Source organism: Anthonomus grandis, chromosome 16, assembly GCF_022605725.1.
Source record: "Anthonomus grandis grandis chromosome 16, icAntGran1.3, whole genome shotgun sequence".
NCBI classification, from domain to species: Eukaryota; Metazoa; Arthropoda; class Insecta; order Coleoptera; family Curculionidae; genus Anthonomus; species Anthonomus grandis.
The window spans coordinates 6580220-6608162 of NC_065561.1; the positions used below are offsets into that span (position 1 = coordinate 6580220).

Here is a 27943-nt window from a genome sequence, read left to right on the forward strand (position 1 = left end):
AATGCTTGTGCTGCTTATTTTATGGTAACTAGTGAAACTGGTTTTATAATAAAAGTATGAAAAATGTATGAGTTAGCAATAATAGATCGAATCACCTGCAGATTATAATTTTCTATATTTGTCAATTTACCTGCTGTTTCAATATAGTGTTAAGTTAATTTAAGTAGTTAGCAAGTCAAAATCTGTTACGTCTTATTTTATTAAGTAACATTATTTCAAAACTTACCTGTTTTTATGAAATTATATTACTCAAATTACTAACAAACTCTATACAAATATATATCAATGTATAATGTTAATTTCAAAAACTCTTACTTCGTCAAATTATAATTAATCTTAAAAACTTGTACTAAAAGCTAAATGCTAACTAGAATATTGTGGTAGAGCAATTAAATACGAGCTAGTAACGAAAACCGTTCCACCAACAAGCTACGAAGTGATTAACTCTTGAAACTTAGTTCACATACTACAAATGATGTGGCTGCTGTTATACGTTCATTTGAGGTTAGTGGTGTCGGGCTCTATACGACAGTTTCATGGGTTTCAACGAACACCGACTGTATAAACTAGCTACCGCAGTTTCACTTAGAGATTTTACATTGTTAAGAGATTTCTAACATGACTAGTTAATTATATGCTTTTAATTTATAGTTTCTCCAGAATTAGTACTATGGAGAATAATTTATTGACTTCATTTTATTTACATTTTTGTTTTAAATACCCTTAAGACTTCATGAAAACTTTCTTGAAAGATTTCAACATTACAATTTTATTGAACTTTTGAGCAAAATATTTACTTCTTTCACAAAACATTTCAAAGGTGTTGCTACTTACAAATGTTTCACCTATAATCCTGGTTTTAGTTTATCGAAGAGAGATTTAAGTGAAGTCATGTCTTCAACGTACATTTTATTAAAACTGGGAATCATCAGTTACCACACATGGGAATCCAAAATAATTTTGTGCCTGACTGGTGTTAAGTAGGCTGTTAGTTAGACTTACTAGAATTAAGTTCTAATGAAAAACAGATGGCTCAGAAACCAACAAAGGAGCAGAAGTTCCGACCGGTCATCACAACACTTAAAGTGACGGGGTTAATACACCATCGTTCATTCATTCAATGTGAATCTCAAGCTGAATATCAACACTGAGCTCATAAGCAACCGGTCTAAGATGATTCAGGATTTCATAGGGAAACTCAATGACGTAGGACAAAAAACAACATTACGCTGATATGGGATTCTGGGCTTACAGGTGTCCAAGGTAATAAAGGAGTTGATATCCCGACTTTCTGTAGCATGGGTAAGAGTATACAGAGTGTCCCAACTAAAACAATCTACCTCAAATAATTGCCCCCTTAAAAAAAATGCTCGGACCCATTGATTTTGGTTTTTAGGGGGGCACATTTTGCGTCTATTTTCAGCGTAAGATTCACCCCCAATATGTTAAAAGGAAAAAAGTGCCTGCTACCCTATTCTGAAGGTTTTTTGACCTTAATAACTGTCAAGTTGGAGGCTTCTACTTTCATTCCTGTTGAAATGACAGCTTGTCAAATAGATTAGCTATTTTTTTAAATTTAATTAACTAAGCACAAAATTTAGCCGCTTTAAACTTTGGGACTAATAATGATGGGCAGAAAATGTTTAAAATAAGCTGGTAGTGGAGTTTGAACAAGTGAATCCCAAAATAAGTACGATTAGAAGGTATCATTTTAAAAATTTGTTTTAATTTAAAAAAAGGGCAATTTTTTGTTGGAGTATTACTCGGGTTCAGATAAAAACAAGAAACTTTTTGTGATTTTTTAACAACACTAGTAATGTTTTCTACATAGAAAAATTTATTTTTATTAATTTATTTATTCAATCAATATACAGGAAACCCCATTTTACAAAAGATTTGGTTACAATATTAAATAATGTAAAAGATGTATAATTAACATAATAAAAGTACTATCACGAACATAATTAGACAGTCTTCAAAACATATACACAAGAAATAAACCCAATAAGAAAACAATAAATTAAAATATTTGACCCAGTTGACCAATAAATCGGAGAGAGTGAGCTTGCAAATGGATCAAGTTCAGGGTGAGAGTTTAAATAGGCAAGACTACGACAGATTGGAGAATGTAAAGAATAGTTGGAGTGACAGATCGGTAAAGCAAACAGTTCATGTCTCCTTAGGGTGCGTGCAGGGACCTTTAAATTAAAGCTGTTGATGAGAGCAGGGCAATCAATAAGCCCATGAATAACCTTATACATAAAGCTGAGGTCACTTTGAATCCTTCTAGACTCCAACGATTGAAGTCCCAATATTGCCTCCATGTCAAGCAGGTTGTCCTGCATATTCAACTTGTAGGAACAGTACCGGGTAAACCTCTTTTTGACTCTTTCAAGTTGCATTTTGTGACAATTATAAAAAGGAGACCAAATGATCGAGGCATACTCTAAATGACTTCTAACTAATGAACAATAAAGTATCTTCAAAGTAGATATAGACATGTCACGACAAGTTCGTAGAACAAAACCTAACATCTGAGAGGCCTTCCCCTCCACAAGATCACAGTGTTCCCCAAATTTGAGCTGAGTATCAAAGACTATTCCTAAATCCTTTATTGAGTCAACAGAACTAAGTACTATGTCATCAATAGTGTATATGTGTGTCCCCCTTGAGGAACTCCAGAAGTCACCAAGATACTTCCAGATTCAGAATCTCCAATCCTAACACGCTGCTCACGACCCAGCAGCATGCTTCTAAGCTACCTTAGGGATCTTTCACTAAAGCCAAGGGAACTAAGTTTTGCTAGTAATAACTCATGATTTACCCTGTCGAAGGCCTTCGAGAAGTCAGTATAAATTGAATCCACTTGATAACCATTCTCGAAGGCCTCCAGCAAGGCAACCTCATATAAAACAAGATTAGTAGAGGTAGCTCTACCACTAATGAACCCATGCTGCCTCTCATCAAACACCCCCTTGCACGCCCACCTAAGCTGATCACATATAATATCATCCGAAATCTTGGAATTTTATAAGTTGTTCGAAATGTTCGCCGTTTACTTATATGCAGTGATACAATCGAGCTTCGAATTTCTTTAGAACGCTTTCAAAGGTTTCAGGTGATAGCTGACGGCATTCAACTACGATTCGTTGTCTTAAATCCTCAAGTGATTCTGGCTGCGTTTTGTAAATAACTAATTTTAGGTATCCTCAAAGAAAGAAGTCCAATGGTATTAATTCAGGTGATCGTGCCGGCCAGTCTATTGGCCCTCTCCTCATTCGACCAGGAAAAATAATATAAAGGGTATCTGGAAAAGGGAGGCTAATCTGGCGGCCATACATATAAGGTGGACCAAAATAAAGCGACTTTCGTTATGCCATTTTTTAATTGGGCGCTCGATATTCAATATACAGGGCGTTAAAATGAGAAATATAAATTCGTTTTTTTTTTAGGTAAGTCGACTGTTAAGATATTAGATTTAAATTTGGTGTGTTTTTTGGAAGAGAAATTAAAATTTATTCATAGATTCGCTATACCTTGTAGAGGGCGCCACCTGCGTTATATTACATGTGTTAAAATTACCAAAAATTGTGTGTAGCCCCGTATAATAAAGTTCTAGTAACAAATTATAATTATCCAATCTTTTCTTGTAAAAAAAATATTGTTAGTAAATGTCCGTAATGTTCTTAGTAATGAGAATCCGTTGTATTAGATATCTTAATATTAAAATCTAGATACTTCTTTCTAAACAAATTAGCTGACCTTGGGCACCAGTAACTTTTTACGCCCTATCAAAGTGACAAATTTAAACGCTTCTGACGCTCTTAACGAGCTTCTCAATTACTCCTAAAATAGATCTACATTTTTTAATCATATATTTGTATTTGGTGTATTCTCTTACAGCTTATAAAACCATAATGGCTCATAGACTAAGAAATATATCCTTTTCGGAAATGGCGGATACGGTTTTGATGTTTGGTAAGTTTTAAATATTATTGTAAACAGTAAATACCTGTCAAATCTCAACTAGGAAAATGTGACTCCAATGCTAGTTTAGGCGCTAGATGCTATGCCCAAACATTCCCAAACCGATTTCATCCCAAAAGAAAATATTTTATAAATTTGATTAACCGCCTAAGTCAGGCTGGAAGTTTCACCGAAAACGGAAGGCTGATTGCGACCGATCCCGAGGCAAGACTTGCTTTTTGTAGATGGTTATGTGAAATAAATAATAGAAATGTGGATTTTATAAGGGCGATTCTGTTTACTGACGAAGCCTCGTTCGCGAGAAACAAAAATACATAACGCACACAATATATGGGCTGAAGAGAATCCTAGGGCCATAGTTAAGACACATCATCAAGTAAATGTTAAAGTCAATGGGCAGGTGTTGTAGATAATTTTCTTTTAAGACCTGTCATTTTACCAGGTTATTTGACTGGTGATTCATTTTTGCTCTTTCTACAATATTGCCCGAATTGCTTAAATTTGCTTTTTTGATTTGCTGATTTGACTTCCCTATTTACATCAAGTATTTCCTAATCGCTGGATTGGTCGAGGTCGAGATCTTACTGTTCTAGGGCCACTCCGATCGCCCGACCTTACACCTTTGGATTTTTCAGTCTGGGGATGTATGAAAGACTTTGTGTATATGAATATACCATGGAAAGAATCATTGCAACTGGAGAGCATTTCAGGTTAAAACCAAATATTTTTCAAAGCCTTAGATTTTCTTTAATAAAGAGGGTTCATATGTGTATGTGTATACAAATAAATGGGAGCCACGTACGAATAATTTAAGGCCATAATTCTAATAATTTACGTTTATTTTGTTAACTTGTTAAAATGTATCTAGATTTTAAAATTAAGATATTTAATAAACGGATTCTCAGGCCGACATTTACTAAGAATACTTTTTTTACAAGAAAAAATTTGATAATTATAATTTTTTACTAGAATTCTATTATACAGGGGTATAAAAAAGTTTTGATATTTTTAACACATGCAATATACCGCAGGTGGCGCTCTCTGCAAGTATAGCGAATTCGTGACCGGATTTCTCCATGAGGAATTTTTCGTTCCAAAAAACCCCTTCTCACCAAATTTTAATTTAATATCTTATAAAACACTCGACTTACTTCAAAAAAACGATTTTATATTTCTGATTTTGATGCCCTGTATATTGAATACCGAGCGCCCAATTAAGAAATGATAAAACGAAAGTCGCATTATTTTGGTCCACCCTATATGTGGCCGGCGGATTGGCCTCCTTTTTCGGGACACTCTGTATAGAAAATCTCTTACAGGACGAGCGTAGTGAAGAGGTACTGCATCTTGTTGAAAGATTAGCTGGTCTTTGACTAAATCCGGGTCGTCTTCTAAAATCGCTGTGATCTGGGGATTGATGGCATTTTGAAGTAAATTTAAATAAATTTCACCATTTAAATTGCCCTGTATGAAAAAAGGTCCAAAAATGTGATGTGCCTAGAATTTGCCCCCACACGTTTAGCTTTAAGAGGCGCTGGCTATGTGTTATACGGATCAAATGAGGGTTACTGTCGCTTTACTTCTCCATTGGAGCAAAACGTTGCGAGACCTTCTACAATGACAAGACATGGTTGCTCAATTTTTCCGAAATATTTTCACAAAACTCTAATCTGCGATCAAAGTCTTCTTCGTTCATCTCCTCAACCAACTGATATATATAGGGTCGAAGCTTATGTGATGTTAAAATTCGTTGAAATCTTTTTCGGGATACGCCTGAATTTGTAGCTGTTTCTCTAAAGGAGTTAGTTGGGGTTATAGCAATATGGTCAAGGACTGCAACTTTAATGTTTTTATTTTATACAGGTCTTACCTTTTTACGTTTTTTGTTGCTAACTGATTCGGTTTCTGTAAATTTTCTTCACAAATTTAACACACTTTTATATGTCAAAGTATGTTAAAGAAGAGTTTTATTAAACCTTGTAGTTGCAGCTCTCGCGCAATAAGATATCATCTAGCAGTTGTTTGCCCTTTTTTGCCAAGCTGTCATTTCAATAGGAATGATAGTAGAGACCACAAACTTGGTAGTTGTTCTCAAGGTTACAAGACCTTGGAAGACCTGGGAAGTAAAATGGCGAAGCTAAAAATAGGCGCAAAATGTGTCACCCTCAAAACAAAATTCGACGCATTTAAGCTTTTTTTTTAGAAGGGGAGGCAATTAAATGGGAAGGATGGTAGTTTTAGTTGGTACATCCTGTATATAATTAAGTTAAAGAAAAAAATTCGTTTAGAAAGAGAGATTTGCCGGAGTTTTCATTGTACAGTATATTATTGGATCAGCTTTGAAAGATCTAAGCCTTTAATAATTGTAAGTAAAACCAAACTCCAACTTTAAGCAAAACGAATTCCTTTAGGATTTCTGATAGGGTATTGTCACATTTGAGAACACCACAACAGCAGAAAGTTAAAGAAGGAGGAAATTCCAAAACACATGCTTGCTGCATGCGAGGTTGTTGCTGTACCTTCTAAAGGAGACATGCCATCCTTAAAATCGTCATACCTATAGGGTGTCCGAAAGCTAGATGCAATCCTTTAAGGGGGTGATAGCTGACTTAATTTCAAACATTTTAAGCTAAATATGTGTAGGTCGAAATTTGTTTATAAATTTTTTATGGCAATTTTTGCATTTTTCTCAAGAAATACCAAAATTTCACACTTAAACGGTAATAGAGCGCATGTTACAATTAGTATCGGAGTTTCACAGTTTATTTTGTTTTGTCTAATGTGTATTAACAAAAATACGATCAATTTCAAGCTTCTGTGTAAACTTATAGAAAAAATAGAAACATTGAAACGCCCTTTATTTTTAGATATCACTCATGCCGATGCCTGGCCAATTCTTAGAATTATGGCCTCTTTTGTGCGGTAAGTCATGTAAACAAAAATTATTAGACTGAGACCTCTCATAAGCCTACTAACCATTAGAGCCCCGTTTATCGGGTTATTTTAGGTTTTAATGTTAAATAAAACACAATTTTGTTTAAACTATTTATTGTTCATGTTCAAAATGCAATCCATTATTTCTAATACAGGCACGAGCCCTTTTTGTTACTTCGATGGTGGTTACTCTTATGGTCATATCTTCTTTCATCCTGTCAAATGCTTCATTTATTTTGCGAATCAACTCTTCTCTTGTTCTTATTTTGGTGATGTATACAAGCTCCTTTGCCCGGCCCCAGATGAAAAAATCCAACGGAGTTAGGTCAAGCGATCGAGGAGACCAAGGAAAGGTTCCGCCTCTTCCGTTCCAACCGTCCGGAAAACAGTCGTCTAAGTAATTCCTGACAGCCAAGGACCAATGCGCTGGACAACCATCTTGCTGAAAGATTATTGGTCCTTCTCGTTCCAATAATCCAACTTTGTCTAGAAGAACGGGGATATCATTTTGTAGAAAATCTAAATAGTTGGCACCATATAAATTCTCTGGTAGAAAATGGGGCCCAATAATAGTCCTGCCTATTACTCCGGCCCACACATTGACCGAAAATCTGTTCTGAAATGATTTTTGTTTTATCCAGTGCGGATTTGCATCTTTGGCAGCCCATTCGTGGAGGTTGTGGAAGTTGGCAATACCCTCCGTGGAAAAATGAGTATCTCGTCTGTCCACAAGATACTTCTTAAGAATAACGGGTCCTCGATGTCCATGTTCAATAAAAAGCGGCAGAACTGAATTCGTCTTGCAGGGTCTTCTTCTTGTAAGCCCTGCACCCCCGTACCATGAAAGGGATACTGTCCATCTTTCTTCATGGTCGTCCACACCTTTCATCTAGAAAGGCCAAGGTCTTCAGCTACTTTTCTGACGCTTGCAGTATGGGTAAAAGCTTCCAGTATTTGCTTCCCAATCTCTACATTATTATGGCCAGGGTTGACCCCACGTGCCGGATTATTCCCAATGCCAACTTCAGTAAGACGGCGAAAGGTGTTTTGAAACACCCTGAAGTTTGGTAACCTCCGATCTGGATAACGTTCCTCGTACAAGCGTCGTGCCAAAGCTCCATTACCGTTAGCGCGTCCATATGTGAAGGTTATCCATACTCTTGGTTGGTAAATTCCATTTTACAATACTGTTTAATAAAACGGGCAGAAACTCGATTTAAAAAACAGTGGATGCAGTCAGTACGAAGTTGATAATCTTACAAAATTAGAGGCGAGAGTGAAACTAAACAACAAGAGGCTAAAATCACACGTTTTAATTTATTAAGCGAGAAGCTAACTTGTAACCCCCACCCCAAAGTACCTACTAGGTACCCCTTACCCTACAGTATCCACTATTAAGTACCTCTGCTTAATTTTATTTTTATTACTTTTTATTTACCTGAATATTTACCTGAACTGTCCCATAATAGGAAACCAATCCAGTAAGTTTTGTTTACATGACCTGCCGCACAAAAGAGGTCATAATCTTGAGAATTGGTCAGGCATCGGCATGAGGGATATCTTAAAATAAAGGGCAGAAGCTAGGCATATTTTTAGAGAGGTTTAAATGACGAAAGCAATTTCATAACAATTATTTAAACATAAAACAAAGCATTTTTATTTTAACTCCATATTTATTTTTTACGTTTCAATATCTCTATTTTTTCTAATAAGTTTACTTTTTAGAAAAAATAGATCAGAAGCTTGAAATTGATCGTATTTTTATTAATACACATTAGACAAAACAAAATAAACTTTGAAACTCCGATACTAATTGTAACTTGCGCTCTATTACCGTTTAAGTGTGAAATTTTGGTATTTCTTGAGAAAAATGCAAAAATTGCCATAAAAAAATTATAAACAAATTTCGACCTACACATATTTAGCTTAAAATGTTTTAAATTAAGTCAGCTATCGCCCCCTTAAAGGATTGCATCTAGCTTCCGGACACCCTGTATAACGCTTAGCAAAACCATAGGGCTGTAAAAAAAAGACTAGCATCAAAATAGTATTAGCAGAAAAAGAGTGTTTTATTTATTTTTTTTAAACCGACTGCGGTGGCACCGTGGGAAAATGTTCCCGATATGATCGTGTGGTTTCTATTTATCTTTACAAAAAAAAAATAAACAAAACTAGTCTGGGTGGCAGTCGATGAAACTACTTGAGTCCATTGTTATTGAGACAGATTTTTTTTTTATTTTTTAATATAATCTTCAATTTTATAAATTTTTTCAGCCGTTTTTTAAAATTCTTTATGTTTTTAAAATAAGATTTTAAAGGTTCTGTAGAATAAGCATTTGTTTGCTAAATAATCACCCCATTTGAAGTAAATCGTCATTCGCCAAGCCATTTTTCAAAAATTTGGAAGGAAAAAAGTCACTGATCACCAAACGTAGCGAATATGGTAGATATACTAATTGGAAGACATATTTTTGATGATGTAAATGGATGTTTTTTTCAAATATAGACGTTTTTCTTCGATTTTCTTGCTCAATCAGTGCAATAACGACGCATGTTATAGCCTTTCCTTTTTTTAAATAATCGATGGAAACTATGCCATTCTAAAGCGTCCACTCTAAAAGACTGCGGACATCAGCTCGCCGTCCAATTTTACTGTTTTTGCTCTTATCTTGGTCTCAACTATTTCGCGCACTAATTTTTTTTGCGGTCACTTAAAATCCTATTTAAAATTTTGTCAATATTTTCGGAAGTAGTAACTTCCACTACGCATCCCGAGCGATGTTTATCTTTTATAAATAAACGGCCACGTATAAACTCATTTATCTAATTGTAAACACTAGCAAATACAGGAGCAGATGTGCCATAAACTACGTCCAGCTCAGCTTAAATTTTTTGTCGGTATAAAGATTTTGAAATAAAAATGTTGAATTACTACTCAAAACTCTCCTTTTCCATTGGTATACACACAAAAGTTGTTAACTTTAATCGATAAACTATAAAGTTCAAACTTTAACAGCTTGAGAAATGGCTAAAAATAGTTATTTTTCGACGTTACAAGCATTAACTCTTGGATTTTCCAAGAACTTATTGAACGCCCCTCATATTACAAGCTGCAGTGTAGTTTTTTTAAATTGTTCTACTCGAATCTATCTTTACGCGTGAGCTATAAGTTAATATTTTAAGTCTTAATTCGTTTCACTTAATAATAAGTAAATTAGACTAATTATTACCAATTTAATAAGATAATTAATGTTTAAATTTAAAAAGTCTTGATTATGAGTTTTCGGTAATATTTAGCTTTAAATTTAGCTTAAAACAATTTTATAATCTACTTGCAAATATCGGCAGTTAATTTGGGTTGCTATTGACTATGCTTTCAACATGTATTTCGCGTCATGCTTGTACATATACCTGGCTACTTGTTTATTGACTGTATAGATATTGCTTATGTAATTATTGATCTGTGGTATGGTTGAGTAGAGTGATCTATGACTAGACTTTGCCAAATAGCATACTCTGTCTAATTTTTTTTTTGCTAAATTATGTATAATAAATATTTAATAAAGGCTATATTTATTTATTTATTTATTCGTAAAAGAATCTATTAGCTTTTTGAAGCGTTTATTTTTAATTTATTCGCATAAGGACGCCATATATTATTTAGCCATCCGTCAATTTTTTAATAATTAAGCGTTAACTGATTAAAATCGAGCCGAGCCGTCTGGTTTATATTTCGTAAAACACACTACAAGGTCACGATACTTAAAGGTCAAACCGCTTATGATGTTTTACTATGTTTTGTAAGTTTTGGGTGTAAAGTTCTTTATTTAATGGGAGCTGTCATGAAAGCTTAATAAATTAAATATTTATACAATTTTGTTCAGCATGTAATAGTCATATAATATGAGGCGTCTCATAGCAAAACTCGTCTTATCCAAATTTTACGAAAAATGTGGTAAATATGGCAATATTCTCTTTAGGTTGATATGCTCTTTCTACCTTAATAATATTCACCAAAACTTGCCTTAACCCATTAAAATTCAACGGCAAAATATTGCTGTTATCGCAAAACTTGCTTTATCCACTTGATGTGTCGTTTCAAAACGCGCGTTATCCGCGCGACCAATCAGAAGTCGAAAACATGAAACACGTGCCTGCTTGTATCACCCGTTTTATATTTTTGTAGATTATTTGGATTAGTATAGGTTATAACAAAGTTATTGTGGGATATTCTTACCAAATTCTTTGTTTTTAACTAACTTTTAAGGTATTTTTATTGGAATTATAATTTATAAAACTAACTAGTTATTTTTAATATGGAGCAAGAAATTATCCCCGCAGAACGGGGTAAATGCAGAAGAAATATCAGTGACAGATCTCAGTGGAAAAGCGAAATACTAAAACGTGAAAGGTATTTTATGTTTTTTTTTGCAAGAATGACAGGGTATTAAAGATAATTGTTTTGCTACTTTAGACGTTCTGCCAAAGGTTTGCCAGTCTATCCTACCTGCGGTCACAATGAAAAAACATACAAATGTATAAGATTAACCAGCCGAGATGTTTATGACTTTCATCAAAACTTTAATCAGGGGAAAACCAAGAAGGAGCAAGATGCGTACATATTAAAATTTTGTAAATGTGCACAACCGAAGCTCGATAGACATATAAAAGTAGGTAGCAGCCGAAAAGGTGTAAGTGTTAAGTATTTTGTGAAAAAGTCCGGTTGCCAAAAATTTAAAATACAAGTTTGCCAAAAAACGTTTTTGAACATTCTTAATATCTCTAAGGATCGCGTCCAAAGAACTGCCAGGCGATATCTTGTAACTGGGCTTTTGCCCAGATAAAATCGTGGTGGCGATCGCGTAAGCAAAAAATACGAAGAAAAGCGAGTGGCCGTGAGAAAATTTCTGGAGAGTTTGAAAGGAGTGGAAAGCCATTATTGTCGTTCGAAATCAATAAGTCGGCAATATTTGAGCAGTAATTTAAATGTCTCCAAGCTTTGAAGGCTCTACAATCAAAAAGCTACTTTTAAAGTAAAAAAAACTTTTTTCCATCACATTTTTTCAAGAAAATACAACATTGGATTTGGAAGTCCTGTAACCGATGCATGTTTCAAATGCATTGAGCTTTCTGAAAAAATAAAATTAGAAAAAGACGTCGATAAAAAAAACCAATTGATGATAGAAAAAAGGGTACACAAGCTAAGAGCCAATGCATTTTTTGCCAAACTTAAAGAGGTTGACTGCAATCTGATAACATATTCGTTTGATCGTCAAAAAAATTTGTCAATCCCAAGGTCCCCGCCCAGATTGCTTATTATAGCAGGCAGTTATACACATATAACTTTACTGTTATTCAAGGTTCTTCCAAAGCAAAAATGACCATGGAAAACGTTCATATCTACACTTGGATGGAATATCAACATAAAAAGGGTTCAAATGAAATCTCTTCGGCAGTCTATGATTTGTCCTCTTATTCGGTCATAAGGCTATGTACTGACGGATACGGTGGACAAAATCGCAATTCAACAATGATAGGTATGTTATCTCATTTTCTTATAAATATCGCACCGTCCAATATTTAATCCATAGAAATCATTTTTCCTGTTCCTGGACATTCATATTTACTACCTGATAGGGTATTCGGTAGAATTGAAAAGGAATTAAATAAAATGTCTACGATTATCGATCCTAAAATATATTTGGATTTATTTAAAAAATACGGTACTGTAGTAAACTTAGGCCAAGACTGTCTGATTATGGACTGGAAATCTCAAGTTGGCGATCTTTTAAAAAATGTTAGCTCTTGGCATTTTAAGTTCTGCTTTGCTAAAAGGTTTATATTTACTATAAAATAAATATAAAATATAAATTTATAAATACTCTGGTGAAAATAATATTATGATTAGAGGAGAACAATTTTATAACTCGGATACTCGGGTACCGATCGTCGGGTACCGACCGAAGTCGATTTAAAAAAAAAAGAAAAAAATGGGATCATTTTGCTCCAGACACTATTCCAATGGGAGCTCCAGTAAATTCTGCCAAATTAAAGGATGTGGATAATTTACTAGAAAAACATTTTGGAAATGAATGGAAGAGCAAAGAGGATTTAAAGTTTTATAAAGATGTTTTAGATGGAATATCGCAGCCATTGATAGGACCTAATTCTGAAGTTCCAGAAGATCAATTTTGCGAACCACGAGAAGTAGAAGATGAATGGGAATTAAGAATTAAACTTTTAAGACTTGTACTTTTAAAAATATAGATGTCCCTTCTCAAACTCGGCGTTGTTTTATTTTTTTTGCAGCATAACTTGTCAAATCCAAAATGACTAATCAAAACTTGTCTTATCCATTTTTGTTTATTTATTTTAGCCGATTAAGGATATTCTACATTTAAATAAATTGATGTGAGTGTTTTTTAAAAACTCATTTTATATTATTTATTTTTTGTCATTATATCCAAAAAAATAACTTTAGTAGAGGTTTTTCTGAATTTGCGTAGAACGACTTAACATGGATAAGACGAGTTTTGCTATGAGATGCCTCATATAAATTCTATAATTTTGTTTACAACTACTATGCATGAATTAAATAATTTATTTCATTATTAGAAATAAATTATTCATAAATTCTCAATATACGTGAAGAAAAAAATAGAAAAAGAATACTTGCTCTGACAAGCGGGACGCAGACAGCGCCGAAACTTGCAGGTGCAAGCTATGGTGGGAGGATCCTTTACATCAGAAGGTGAGCCAACCAAAAATTGGTTGGCTCAGCCTAATGAAGAAGGACCTGGGAGGGAACTCCTAATAATGGAGGTAAACAAACTGGCAAAATCATACAAGCAGGTGGCTTGGGTGCCGGGTCTAATCGAGGAATCTCTCTTACATAGTATGAGAAGTACTTACAGTTGAACGTACTCTTATACAGGCTAGATGTACAGAACAATATCAATACCAACACCGCCTGTGGAAAATATTTGCCATGAACCGGCTTGTCCAGAATATCAAGGGCTTCCATGAGGAAGGTTACTACGAAAATACTATCTATGACTATCTATGAAGATAAGGAATTATGGCCCTAAATAAGGGAAGCGAAGCAATCGCCATACCTCAACTTTGGTACCATAAAGCTGAGGCTCCTGGGTAAGCTTCAAGAGAAGGGGTGACAAAAACCACGATGGAGCTGCACCGCGTATTTATAGAGGCCAGATAACAGGCTAGGGAACCTCAAAATGAGACTGTCAGACCAAAAAGAGGGATCCAACCCAAGAAGCTGCATCTTCATAAGAAAATATGTAGGGGCCACACCGCTGTGGGAGTCTTGCGACAGCGACATGGCGGCGGTCACATTGCAAATTAAGACAACGAAAAAGAGCTACGACACAATAATAGTATCAGCTTACTTCCCGCACGATCAATAAGTGGATCACTTCCCACCACAGTTCTGAGACTGGTAACAACAAAGATCGCAGAATGTTTAATAAGATGCGATGTCAATGCACACCACATTATTTGGGGACGCACTGCAACAAATAAATGAGGTGATAAGTCACTATTAGATTACTGTGCAGCATCGAGCTTAAGTATACTTAATGTGGGGAACGAGCTGACATTCGTCAATATACTACGCAGAGAAGTAATTAATCTAACCATAGGTAAGGAATACATCTAAGGTAACAGATGGCAAGTTGGCACGTATCTGACAAACCCAGTCTGTGATTTGACAAACCCAGTCAGATAACAAGTATATAAGGTTCGAACTAAAATCTGCGAACACAACTCCGAGAATTTACAGGAATTTAGAAAAGCGAACTGGAGTCTCTGTAAGACAGTAGAACGCAACCTGAATAACTGTCCAACGGAGGCTAAAAATAACCTGGGGCTTGAAGTGTGGACAGAGTCAGTAACATATCAGAGATGCACTTAATAAATCATATCCCCTAAACAAACCTTGTCAGGTAGGGAACACCTCCTGGTGAAACCAAGAACTGAGTGCACTTAGGTGAACAGTAAGAAAACTCATTAACAGAGCAAAGAGAACTGAAAAGTGGGATCAATATAGACGAAACTTAACCAGACACAATCGTGCCATAAAAAGGCAAAAAGAGAACAATGGAGGAAACTATGCAGGGACTTAATTGAGATACTTGCATATGCAAGACTCCACAAGGCAATAGCCAAGAGGTCGCAACAGACCCTTGGTTCGTGCATAAATTCCAATGGAGAATATACTACAACCAATGAGGAAACGCTTGGCTTACACATGCTAAACACCCACTTCCCGGGATCGGAAATTCTCCAATTAACTCAAGCCCAATACCTAACTCCTGTTAAATCAAACAGGGGCAAAAAGGAAAACTGAGAACTCGCAAAAACGGTTATAACCTACAAACAAATTAAATGGGCCATAGACACCTTCAAACCATTTAACTCTCCTCCGGACTAGATAGTATTATAGCTATGAGCAGGGCAAAGAACTGCTGCTATCCGTTGTTATGCAAAATAAATCGGGCCAATTTAGCCACGCCGCGCCGCATATACCAAAGAATTAGAAGGAAGTGATTTCTACCATTCGCGAGACCCAAATTTTTTCCGACCAATTGGCCCTACATCATTTCTCCTAAAAACAGAGGACAAGCTATAAAAAGCTATATTAGAGACGAGCCCTTTACATCGACACCAATACGCTTACCAAACAAAACAGGTAAATCTTGTGAATCAGCCATCCATGAGATAATTTAAAGGGTCGAACAATCTTTGAACAGCAAAGAAATCGCTCTGGGAGCCTTCTTAGAGATTAAAGGAGCATTTCATGAGAGATGGTTGATTCAACTAAATGCTAAACAAACCAAAAACCAAGTATAGTAAAAACTAAGGTGTGTAGGGCAATACCGCAGGGAAGGGTACTCTCACTGCTTTTGTGGAACCTTGTATCGGACAGCCTACTAAGATGACTGAAGAGGCAGAATATATAAAAATACGATGTCATTTTATCAGCACGGGGAGGCATCCACACTCATATATTTGAAAAAATGCAAAGAGCTCTAAAGGTTGTGAAAAACCTCTCCAGTTGGCTTGACAAAAAAGGAGGAAAATAGAGCGCATAATAAACCTAGTGGTCTTTGGTAAATACCTGCGATTCTAATATGACGTGGGGACTATCATCAAAAATGATATACTAGGTAGTCACAACAATGGTTGAACTCATTATTATATACGCAGAACCAATATGGTGTCATGCGGCAGAAAGGAGGACTATTATTCATACACTTAACAGAATACAAAGAACAGCGTGCCTAAGTACAGCAGGAGCGATGTCAACGACACCGATTGCTATCCTAGAAACCCTGATAAGGCTAATCCCACTATATCTAGTACTTCGGGCTGACACAATATCAGGAGCAAAAATTGTCGAATGGTGCAATAATCATAACGAAAGCTGAACATGCTCTATTTGACAAGATACAGGATTTTTAGCGCGTAGCATTAAGAACGGACAAAACCAAGAATTACACAACTAGACAAACCCTTTATATTTAATGAAGGAAAGAAACCACTAGAAACAAAAGTTACCCGGCTTAGGCAGGGCGGCTAGTTAGTACGGTACACTGCAGCTACACGTTCGAAGAAGGATCACAATCCACACGGGGTAGCAGCGGACGTACTAGGGGATGGACAACAGGGTTGGCAACCCACGCTAAATCTGAGTCTGAAACAACTTACAGGCAAATATAATAGGAATCAATAACCTGTATCCAACTGATGAGAGAAGAGCCGTCAAGGGGCCGAACCTTCGCAATAATTACAGGAGAAATTGCTGCATTTCTCAAACGCTTTAGGATAGTTTTAGACTAGGTCAAAAACTGTACAAAACTGCTGGAAGGATCTCGCGGACCTAGCCAAAGATCAAAACAGGCCAGAGATAATCCTATCACAGAATATAAGCAACCATGGTGCTGCACGAAGGGCAATCCAACTTGCATTAAATGGGGCTATCAACAGACTTATAAAGCTAGAACAAAACATGCTAAACATGCTAAACATGCAAAACATGTCAGCGATAAAACCTAGAACAGAGATATCAGACACTGGTTGGAACTTAACCATAAAAACTACTGGAAAAAACTGCCAAAGCCGGAACTCTTCACACAACTTTTGGGCACTCCTGAAACAACTGCGAAAGTTAGCAGGGATTGTCACAGACCATACATCCTGCAAGAAATACCTTCACGAACTCAGAAAAGTAGGTAGTGATTATGAGGAAGAAATTACTCTTCACCTTCTATGCTTCTGCGAAGATTTAATTGAAGGCTACGCAAACCCTTACCAGAGAGGATAAGAACTACACCACTGGGCAAAATACTGGCCTTACAACATAACTAAACATGTGGGAGTAGTTCTATGGGGCGCAATAAGACTGCAACAGAGCAGACTTTAGTGCAGGGAACCATCCAGCGGGGAAGTGTGTTAGTGGGCAACTAGACACGGGTTTTCTTTTATTTCCATAATATTCATATTTCTACACTTCAGATATACTATTTTTTATCTTTATATTCTAATAATATGAACGTTTCATAGCACTTGTTTGACTTCTTTACTAGTAGATGACTAGTAGCAACTAGACAGACTTCAGTATTCCGCATATTCAGTATCAGAGGATCTATGTGAACGGTCCTCATCAAACTCCTAAGACTCTGCTCTGACACATCCATCTGGTAACCTCAGTTTAATTAAATATAAAAATCGCAATGTGATATCTGGAGTAAGACTGTAGCCATCTTTATGCCACCAGCTATAAATTAAAAGGAGTAGTATAGTTTCAACTAAATTGAAAATTTATTTTAGTATGATCTATAAATATTTCAAAAATGAAAACTAGTAATTTCCAAAATGTTTTCTGAGGAAAAAAACTTTAAAACGTTATAAACTGTTAAAACATTGATATGTTTCGCAACTGGTCTTCTTTGATCACATTATGTTCTAAATTCTTGTAAGCGTATACAGGGTTTTTTTAATTTCCATAGAAAATTAAGTTTATAGTAAACGTCAATAATTTATTTAAATCTATTGAACTAACAATAAATTTAACTCCAGACAAAAATTATGCCGGCGATCCACTACACACGTTCAGTAATCATCAGCAATTAACGCTCGACAGTTCGCGGTCTGTCGTTTACCGGTAAGTACGTTAACAGTGGAAATGATCAGGCCGGCCACTGCCTCTCCGGCAATGGCCGGTTAACTGAATGTGAATGGACACTTTTACTTTAACTTGCAGCCACTATTTTACCCAAACGTTTTTCCTTTCCCTTTTTTTTCATTAAGCAATAATATTGAAAATGCGACTGCATACTACTTTTCTTGCACATCGATTTTTAACAGAATGTGCACCCACCTAACTAGTCTGAACCTTTAGTCTCATGTAACAATTAATTGCAAACTTCAGTCTAGAAAATAACTTTACTGACTCAACATAGAAAATAAAGCCGATGCAGATAGATTAATATGCTTAATATATTGAAACAATATTTTTCACCAAGCCTTATTAACAGACTCAAAAAAATATTTCTTAAAAACAAATCTTGAGACACGTACTAAGATAAATGCTCAAAATGGATTTAACAAATCGGAGCTTTTCAACAAAACGTGCTTTATGGGCTTCTGCCTGACAAAACAGCAACGATATTAATATTCTCTGGTTGCTTGCTCTTAAATGACATTTTCATTTTAAAGACACAAGTTGTATTCTCTCGTAAACGCATTAGGCATAACGATAATGCCTTCCCTTTATATTTTCACAAATCCGAATACCGATGCTTAACCCAGTTTTGTTTTAACCATGATAATATTTGGTTAATGGTCCTTTTGGCCATAAGCGTCACAAAACCAGCTCAATTTATTGTGTTACATTATGTACTATATTAATATAAGTTTGACCAAGAAATGCATTAATTGTCGACGATTCAAGGCGCCAAGCCAGTTTAATATATGCCAATAAAAAGCCAAAAACCAAATTCCGATTGGAATAAATATTTAATTCGCGTAGATTTTACCTGATCCCTTACTAACACGGACGGAATTTCGCCCAGATCTTTATCTGATGTAGACCTGGGGTTATAAGTTGGTTAGTTAGACGCCAGTAAGGTGTAAATTTATAGCATCTTCTCAGACGGATACAAAAAGACTTTGTAAAGGCCGCCGAATCGTATTAAACTTCGGAGATCATGGGAATTTATTGGTAAGTGGAAGCAAAGAAGTTATTTGGTTAAAAATAAGTCTTTTTAAGCTGAGATCATTTATCACCAATTTTAATAAAAATAAATTTATCAATAATAAAGTAAATTCGCTAGTCGAATTTCTTGTGGTGGTTTTTGCTAATTAAATACTTTAACTTTTAAAAATTCAAATTGAGATTTGTAAAATTTAAGTATAGTCACACTTTTTTCGAAGGAAATCTATCTTTAGTGGCTTTAATTATAAATGAAAAAGTTACAAACCATGAATTTTCAAATGTTGTGCTGAAGTTTTCAATACATTACTTTGAAGACTATATGTAAAACTGTAAGAAAATGTATGCAAACACCTAAGTAATGTAAATTGCTTACCTTTTTATCAATATCCACCATTCTTTCCATAGAATACATAATAGCTGACGATATCTGCATATCCAAATTCTTAATAGCAACATCCACACTAACTCCTGCATCATTGGATGTTTTTTTAAGTGCATTAACCAAACCCTCGATACCTTCCAAATAGCTATTCCAAGGCAAATCTAACTCCGCCACATATTTACTGATACATCCCCGAAGCACATTTAAACAAAGACCCTCACATGGTTTACTATTCTTTGTTAGGCCTAAGCATTTTGGACAATAAGTCATTTTAAGAAGAGCTGACTGGCATTCGCTGCTTGTAGTGCTATGTTCATCCAATATTAAGGAATCAGTGGTACTTAATACCTCAATGCCAACGCTAAAGGCGTATATCAAAAGCCTCGTGGCTTCAAGGCTTTTGGATAAGGACTCTGCAACTTCTTGTGGGACATCTCCAAATGGCGCTATAACATCTATATTATCTTTAAGACACTGTTTGTATCTGTCAGTAAAATCGCCTGAAGTTCCACCGGATTGCTGGTGATATGCCAGTGGAAATAAATTCGTGAAAAAACGATCAACAGATTTTTTAATATCGATGGAGCTCTTAGAGGGTATTTGGTCACCTGCTGAATTTACTTTCAAGTAGTCTCGGATGTCTTTGTAAAGATTCTCTATTAGTTCGTGAGAGACGACGGACATGGTTCTGTAGACCTGGGAGAATAGAACTAGAGTTTTGTTTTCTGATTGATGTGCCAGTTCCCAAACGTGATCTGAAAATAAAACACAAATATTTTAGAAAATCATTTAAACAAGTTGAAACTAAATTATATTTGCCTAAGCTATGTAGTTTAAATTAGAAGTATACATTAAAGTGGAAGTAGAAACTTAAAATACTGCTTAAGTCGTTAATACAGATTTTAGTCGAGCATATTTTACATTTAGAATTAGATACTATAATTATTGTACTATATCCTATAAGGTTTTGTAAATAGTAAAACTTTATAAAAACAGCCCAATCATTCATAATAATTTTGTGCTTTAATTTATTATCGCTCTTTAGAAAGTGATACTTGAGAATTAAAGCATTAGTTAGTTTATTGTCAATAATGTTTGTGCTATATTGCTACTATTTTCTTTTACTTTTAAATTATTGTCACGATTTTACCAATGTCTAAAATTTAATTTTAATAAAAATCTCTTAATATGCCATATTATGCTCCCCAACTTCTACATATTTTACATATATGTATAGATACATAGAATCTTATATGTTTAAGTACAAGCTTGAAAATTGATCATTACGAATAGAGAGGTGCTTAAAGGCGAAATATGGCAACGCACACGCATGCATTTCGTGCTCTCTGTATAGCCCCCTCACACGATAATATATTACTGACAGTCTTGAAGACTGACAGTATTTCGTCAGTATTTTTCACGCGACCTCACACGATCAGTATTTTTTATCAGTCATCAGGCTGCTCGAATCGTCTCTTGAAGTGTGTTCGAAGTGTGAAGGTGTGTTGAAATCGTTCTTGAAGCCACCAGTCTGCTGATTTGCTCCAATCCTCTGCTGCTTGAAGCAGTTAAAGCGTGTTCGGTCGCGTCATTTATCTGTTAGTCATTTTGCTATGGATTATAAAAACAAAGCCTGCGCTGCTATTATGATTTTACATTCAACAAGTGCTAAACGTAATAAGCAAAAGAGATGCTGGATTAAGCAATGGATTAGTCAACGTGAAAAATATACACATCTCAATTTATAAAATTTTATTAAAGACACAAACCCTTGGTTAAGCCTTATATTATGAAACAACGAACAAACATGAGGGATCCTATATCAGCAAATGAAAGATTAGCGGTAACTTTGCGTTTTCTGGCAACTGAAAGATCATTCGAGGATTTAAAATATTCTGCTGTAATTTCTCCCACTACTATAAGTGAAATTAAGCATTAGTCACTATATTTTGGGTAAACTAGGCTTAAACAATTTTTAAACTTTTTTTACATATCTTGGTTCGATTTATGGAGTTTTTTCCTTTATCTGGTATTTCCACGTCAGATAAAAATTGAAGTGCATGAAAAGTCTACGCGCTTGGTTCATACGCATCGTCTGTTGCACTTCCAGTCAGTTTGGAATCCTTAATTTTTTTTAACTCTCGCCTAAAATTGCTTCTTAGCGTATTAATTTGTTTTTTTACATCGCCAATGGTCGCATTCGGTTTGCACTGCACCAAAAATTTTAAGTATATCCTCTTCTTTTCTTATCTCTGTCACAATATTCAGATATACTTGAATTCCACAATTCGGGCATAGACTTATACAGGTCTATAAATTGCGTTAAAATATATTTTTTCCTTTTTCTTCTGCTTCACACAAATTAGGTGAAGCTATCGAGCTCAGAGCGGTCGTTTCATGAGCTTCTTCCATTGTGCACAGTACTCAACTTATCTCTGCTTCTGTCTCTGCACGGTACACGATGCAATTTAAACTGACGACTGTTGGAGTATTTTGAAATACTGTCAGTAATACTGATCGTGTGAGGGGCGCTTTACTAGCCTGCTTGGGCCATTGAGAGAACGCCGAAAAAGCTTTTACTTCTCGACATATAGATGGCGGTAAGAAAGCGAAACTACCGCCTCGAGGCTGCAAGGACTATCAAGCATCTATTATGTCATATAAAATGAGGCAATTTTTCATAGATTCGTAACTTCTACTAGAGTCTAAAGCATACTTAGTTATAAAATAAAAAAGTGGTGGGGACGCTGCTGCTCGTAGGCCATGTCAACGATGAATCGAGCTGTGTTGCCGGATGGCACTTTTTTTAAATGGTTTTCCGCCAGGAAATTAAAATAGAAAATTAAATGTGCGTGTGTATGTATTTTGTATTTTGTTTTACTAGACAGAAAAGCAGGAGATTTAATGCCGCGGCTAGCGGCGTTACAAAATAAAAATTATATATTTCTTAGGCTAGTTTTCATCCAAGTTTGCAGCTCTTAGATAATTCTTTTATAGTTTTTTATAGGTAAGGTCCCTATCATATAATCATGCATTTTATAAACCATTCAAAAATGCATCATTACAAAGATATACAGAATATTAAAATATTTATCTAAAATTTTAAATTCATTAATATTTTTTAGGTACAATTTAATTAACTCCCATAAAAAAATACAAAAACCCTAACAGGGGTAATAATCTTTTTTGGTTTCGATTGTTCAGTTGCTTATAGTTTTTTTTTTCGCAAAAGATATGCCGAACGATAACAAAATATTTTTTTTATTTTTGAAGGTGGTAGACAATGGTACAGTGAAAACATCTTGTCGCATTAACACGTGTTACATTAAATAAATAAGACAATGCAAGTTTGACAAGATGTTTTCAATTTTTTTATTGTTTGAACAAAGATTCCAGAAATAATTTTTAATGAAAAAAAAAAAGAGTAACAATCTTTTTTTGATTAAAAAATATCTAAGATATGTATACCTATAGTCTTAAAAATAATAATAATAAATTTGGAAATTTTAATAAAAAAAATACTGCTTTTTTCTTTGTGAAGCATTTTGCAAATGGAGTTTTAATGTAAACATATTTTATTTGAAGATAAACATTACATTTGTAAATGTCATCAAGATGACAGCTAAACGCCGTCTTGGAAAAAAAGTTGTTGGAAAAAAAAGTCTTGTGATCATTTTAAAGGTCTTATTGAGTATTGAGTATTTTTTATTTTATTGTACAGGAGGTCTCTATTTTAACTTGTTTCAAAGTGGGAGGCTAAAAAACACTTTTTTTTACATTTTTATTATAAATATTTTACAAGTATCAATAAATTACTCAAAAATAAAGATATTTAACTCAGTCTTATTGTAGGTTTTTGCTTAAAAGCTAAACAGCATTTTGGTTGATTTCAGTTGGAATATGTATCATTTTCTTTCCAGTAAATTTACCAGACTTCTTCTTTTTCTTGGAGAACAATCTTGTCTGAGAAACAATATTTTTATTAGGCGCTGGGGTGTCTGTTTTTGGAAAAGACTTTGTTTTTTCCCTGATGCCCGCTAATGATGGATTAGCTAGAGCCATCAATCTTTCAAGGCATTCCATTTCTTCATTAGTTTTAACTGAATTCAAAGTTTCCTGGATAGAAGTCAGAAACTTTTCTTTACGTTTGTTGATATCCTGGCAAACTGGTTTGTTTTTGCTTAATTCTAATATAGCTGATTCACAATTTATATAATTTATATTGGTGTCTGATTCATCTAATACTAGATAATCACTATGCTCTGCATTATTCCCTAATAAAATTATTATCTAATATATGCGGTACCTTAATTATATGAAATTATAACTAGAAAACTTAAATATTATTAGAGGTTTTAATTATTAAATTTAAGGGGACCACTTCCAGTAAAATCCAAACTAATCCAAATGATGCACCCAAACTTATTGCTCATTTATTATATCAAAAATTGCCATTCTAGCAGCACAAAACATAGCACAAGACTTAACACAAGCAAATATAATTTCGATTGGCGTCAACTAGCACGTGAAGATTATCGTTACAGTTTAACATCAGCCACGAAAGTGTTTGGAGGGTTTTGCACACAAATGTACTTTATCCATTCCACATTCAGCTGGTGCAAGCACTGTTGCCAACAGATTTTCCTGCACTATTAGAGTTTTGCCAGTGGTTTCTTCAAAAAACTGCCCAGAATCCAAATTTTACGGCTAAAATTCTTTTCACAGATGAGGCCTGTTTTTCACGGGAAGCCATCAGAAACTTCCACAATAACCATCTTTAGGACTTTGAAAATCCCCATGCCATTGGAGAAGGTGTATTTCAACAGCAGTTTTCCGTGAATGTTTGGGCCGGAATTATCGGTGATCATCTTATCGGAGCGCACTTTCTCCCTCCTAGGCTGAATGGCGATACTTACAGACAATTTTTAGAAGAAATATTGCCAGATTTATTAGAAGACGTACCACTAGCAACAAGAAATACCATGTGGTTTATGCACGACGGTGCACCTGCTCATTTTAGTCTTGTCGCTCGAAACTATCTAAATGATACTTTTGCTCAGCAATGGATAGGTCGGGGGGGACCTCAGCTATGACCAGCACGATCTCCAGACCTGAATCCTCTGGACTATTTCTTTTGGGAATATCTGAAATCGCTTGTTTATGCGACGCCAGTTGTGGATGAAAACGATTAGAGAAACCGGATTGTAAACTCTTCTAATGTCATACGCAATACACCAGGAATTTTCGAACGTGTGCGCCAGTGGATGGGAAGAAGATTGCGTGCTTGTATTGACAGTCGTGGTTCTCATTTCGAGCATTTGATTTAATAAAATTTTGATGATATTTAAAACTAAAGTAAGTTTTTATTATTTTTCACAAAAATTAAGCGATCGTATTTTTAATTGCTTAAATTTGTACAAATATCTCGCACAGAAAAAATGGTGGCGTACACAAACAACAAATAAATTTTTAATAGGTAACCATTTACGACGCCTTTGCATTAAAATTTAAACATCAAAAATAGCATCTTATTAATTTTTGTTTTCAATTAAGTCTGCGTTTTGCAAAAAAATTTATTTAAGGTTTTTTCTTAGTTGTTAAATAATAAACATGCTGCCCGAGACGTACTGAGATATGATTTTTAAGTATTTATTTCTAAACGAACCAAAAATTCTATGTTATACGCAAAAAATTTAAGAGACAAAAAAGTTTCATATTTAGATGCTTTATTTAAAAGAAATATCATCCTTACAAAAAATGTACCGGGCGATATTTTTTTTACACAAAAATCATCCGACTTAGCCCGTAGGCACGCTCCTGGCATTTCTAGGCAGATGTGAGAATTCCAAATGGTACCTTATAAAGTGACTAATAAAATGTAAAGATTTCAACAAATTCGGTAAATGATATAATATGAGATATTATTAAAAAATTGATTTAAAAAAAAAAAATTTAACACTCTGTATCTCGAAAACGAAGCATTTCCGGACATATGTTTAAATGAACTTTTTTACTTAAAATATGACAAGGAATCACCCCTTAAAATTAAAGTCATCACTTATGTTATACCCTGTATAACACTGTTATTATCATAGATAAATAACTACGTGACTACGTTGTCTAAAACTAAATTCGTAACCGTCGTACTAGTAACCTCTAACTTGTCAACTCTAATAAATCACCAAACAAACACAGGCTATGCTATACCACTGCACTGAAGAACTGGCAACATAGCACTTCCCGCCTTGATTCTAAATTTTGTGACCGAGTGTGCTTTAGACTCAAGTGTAACTTCTAGTAAACACTTTGAATCTAATATAGAAATTGGCGATATTACATATGTATTTGCAATTTTTGAAAGAATGCAAATGTAAACGAGAAAAAAGAGGAATAGATTCTGAGAAGCTACTGCGGTTAACCTGTCGACAGTAAAAGACATAGATTTGCTGTTTTTAATAATAGGCCCAATATCTTAAATACTTATGTTCAGATTCTCAAGCCTTGCAACTATGAAAATCTCAATAATAAACAATTCTATTCGAAATTGAAGTATATTAGTCTTAATTTATTACGTCCAATTCGCAAGGCGTTACAAAGTAATAAAGATTTTTTCGGCAAGATCGATAACACGTCAAGTCTCTTTCTGAGGAAACCAGTTTGAATGCAGAAAAGGTAGCAAACCCTGAAACTCTCTAATAGAGCATGTCATCTTCTAATTTCATCAAAATAGGAATGAGAGTCAAAGTGATTTTAATTCCTTATACTTTGTAGTCTGAAAATATGGAGTATTAAATTACCAATAATTCGTTTGAGGAAATATCCAACAATCCATTTAATTATACTCTAAAACTTATCATATTACTGAAAGTAAATTCCTTTAGAAGAATGCGCTATTCTTATTGATTCGCAAATAATTCAGAAAGCTATTTTAATTTAGTAACTTTAATTTATTTTGGTGAGTAATTATTTGGGTTCATGCTTCTCATTTAGATAGGCCAGTTAGCTGTTTTGTAACTATAATTGAAGTTTGAAATTTTTAAACCCTTTAAATTTGCTAGTTTAAAAGGTATAAAAATTAACAAGTACAATAAGTCACCATACACTAAGGAAGTAACAGAAAATTATAATAATAGACATCAAATATGAAATGTAATTATCTTTTCGACTTAGGTTCGTTTTGAAGGAATAAAAAACTCGCCGAGCCACGCTAGACGTATTTAATTCGGTGACATTAACAAAGTAAAACGTTTTAGGAAGCTTTAGTATAATTGAGTAGCGTCTGATAAATAGCTTTCGTTCATTAATTCACCCATGGGGATTTTCTTTTCTACGACTTAGTCATTTTCTACAATTGCTTTAGAGTTCTTTTGAGAGGGTAATTCCCTCGGTGGACTTTGACTTCTTGAAACAAATGAACACAAGGCAAGATAAAAATGTCCCCTTTAATGCTTTAGATAAATTAAAGTTTAAGTCGCTAATGCTTAAGAGATAATATAAAAATAAAGATCTTCTTTTCTATTGATAATGATCTTCTTTTTCTACTTTATCTATACATAGATGTACATATTATATTTTTTAAGCTCTTCTTTTAAAAAAATTATTTATAGAAGTTATCGTAAATTGAGTACCTATATAGTGTTTCGATAATTTAAAAGTTTTTTTAACCCATTGTATACTTCTTCTTTGGCTTATTTTTTTAGCTATAAGAATATATTCTAAAAATTTAGTACTGGTATCATATTAGCAGCTAATATTTTAGCAGGTGAGAACAGATGGGATTTGAGGAAAAAGGATATTCAGCGTAATTTCTCAAAGTAATTTTTTCTTATATTTGTACTTTCAGCTTAATTATTTAAGTTGATATCGTTTGTATTTTGGTTTTTCATTTTCATTAACCTTATTCATTATACTATTGAATAAAATATAAATAAAAGGTAGATTATTATTTTTAGCATAAAAATACTGCAGTAATTAACAAACGACTAAAATAAATACATTTTCTTAGAAAAAGCATAATATGCTCAATCTTCTATTATTGCACCTATTATTTTAAATATCAATTGCAATCTAATTCTATTTTTCAAATCTTCTACGTTATTTGGCTTCTCAATATAAACTTTACTTTTCAGGTACCCCCATAGAAAATAGTCGCAGAGATTTAGGTCTGGTGACCTGGCCGGCCACTCTATTGGCTCTCTTTGTCCTATCCATCTTTCTGGGAACACTGTATCTTACAGTGACATTCGAAAATGGAGATTCTTTACAAGTGCAACCATGGAAATAGAAACAATTGGCAGTATTTATAACATTATTTTTATCCTCGATTTTACCTTAATTTGTAAATAGACGTACTTTGTTTTATATTTCTTTGGTTTTTTGACGGTCCATGTTGGTCCCACAAG

At 34.4% G+C, this 27943-nt stretch overlaps 1 protein-coding gene and 1 long non-coding RNA gene across 3 annotated transcripts in view; one reads left to right on the top strand and one right to left on the bottom strand.

Annotated features, from left to right (window-relative positions):
- Positions 1-27943, bottom strand: part of LOC126745643 (division abnormally delayed protein) — a 415201-nt gene that overhangs the window by 115779 nt on the left and 271479 nt on the right. The window contains exon 3 of the mRNA XM_050453578.1: positions 19533-20296. Within this exon, the coding sequence (XP_050309535.1) occupies positions 19533-20296 (764 nt within the window). The remainder of the gene's footprint in view (positions 1-19532; positions 20297-27943) is intronic.
- Positions 1549-27904, top strand: LOC126745649 (uncharacterized). Of its 2 annotated transcripts, XR_007663629.1 has the most exons (4): positions 1549-1703; positions 3204-3452; positions 3904-3978; positions 27671-27904. It is a non-coding gene; the product is annotated as an uncharacterized LOC126745649 (long non-coding RNA). The 2 variants fall into 2 exon arrangements; XR_007663628.1 differs by lacking the exons at positions 3204-3452; positions 3904-3978.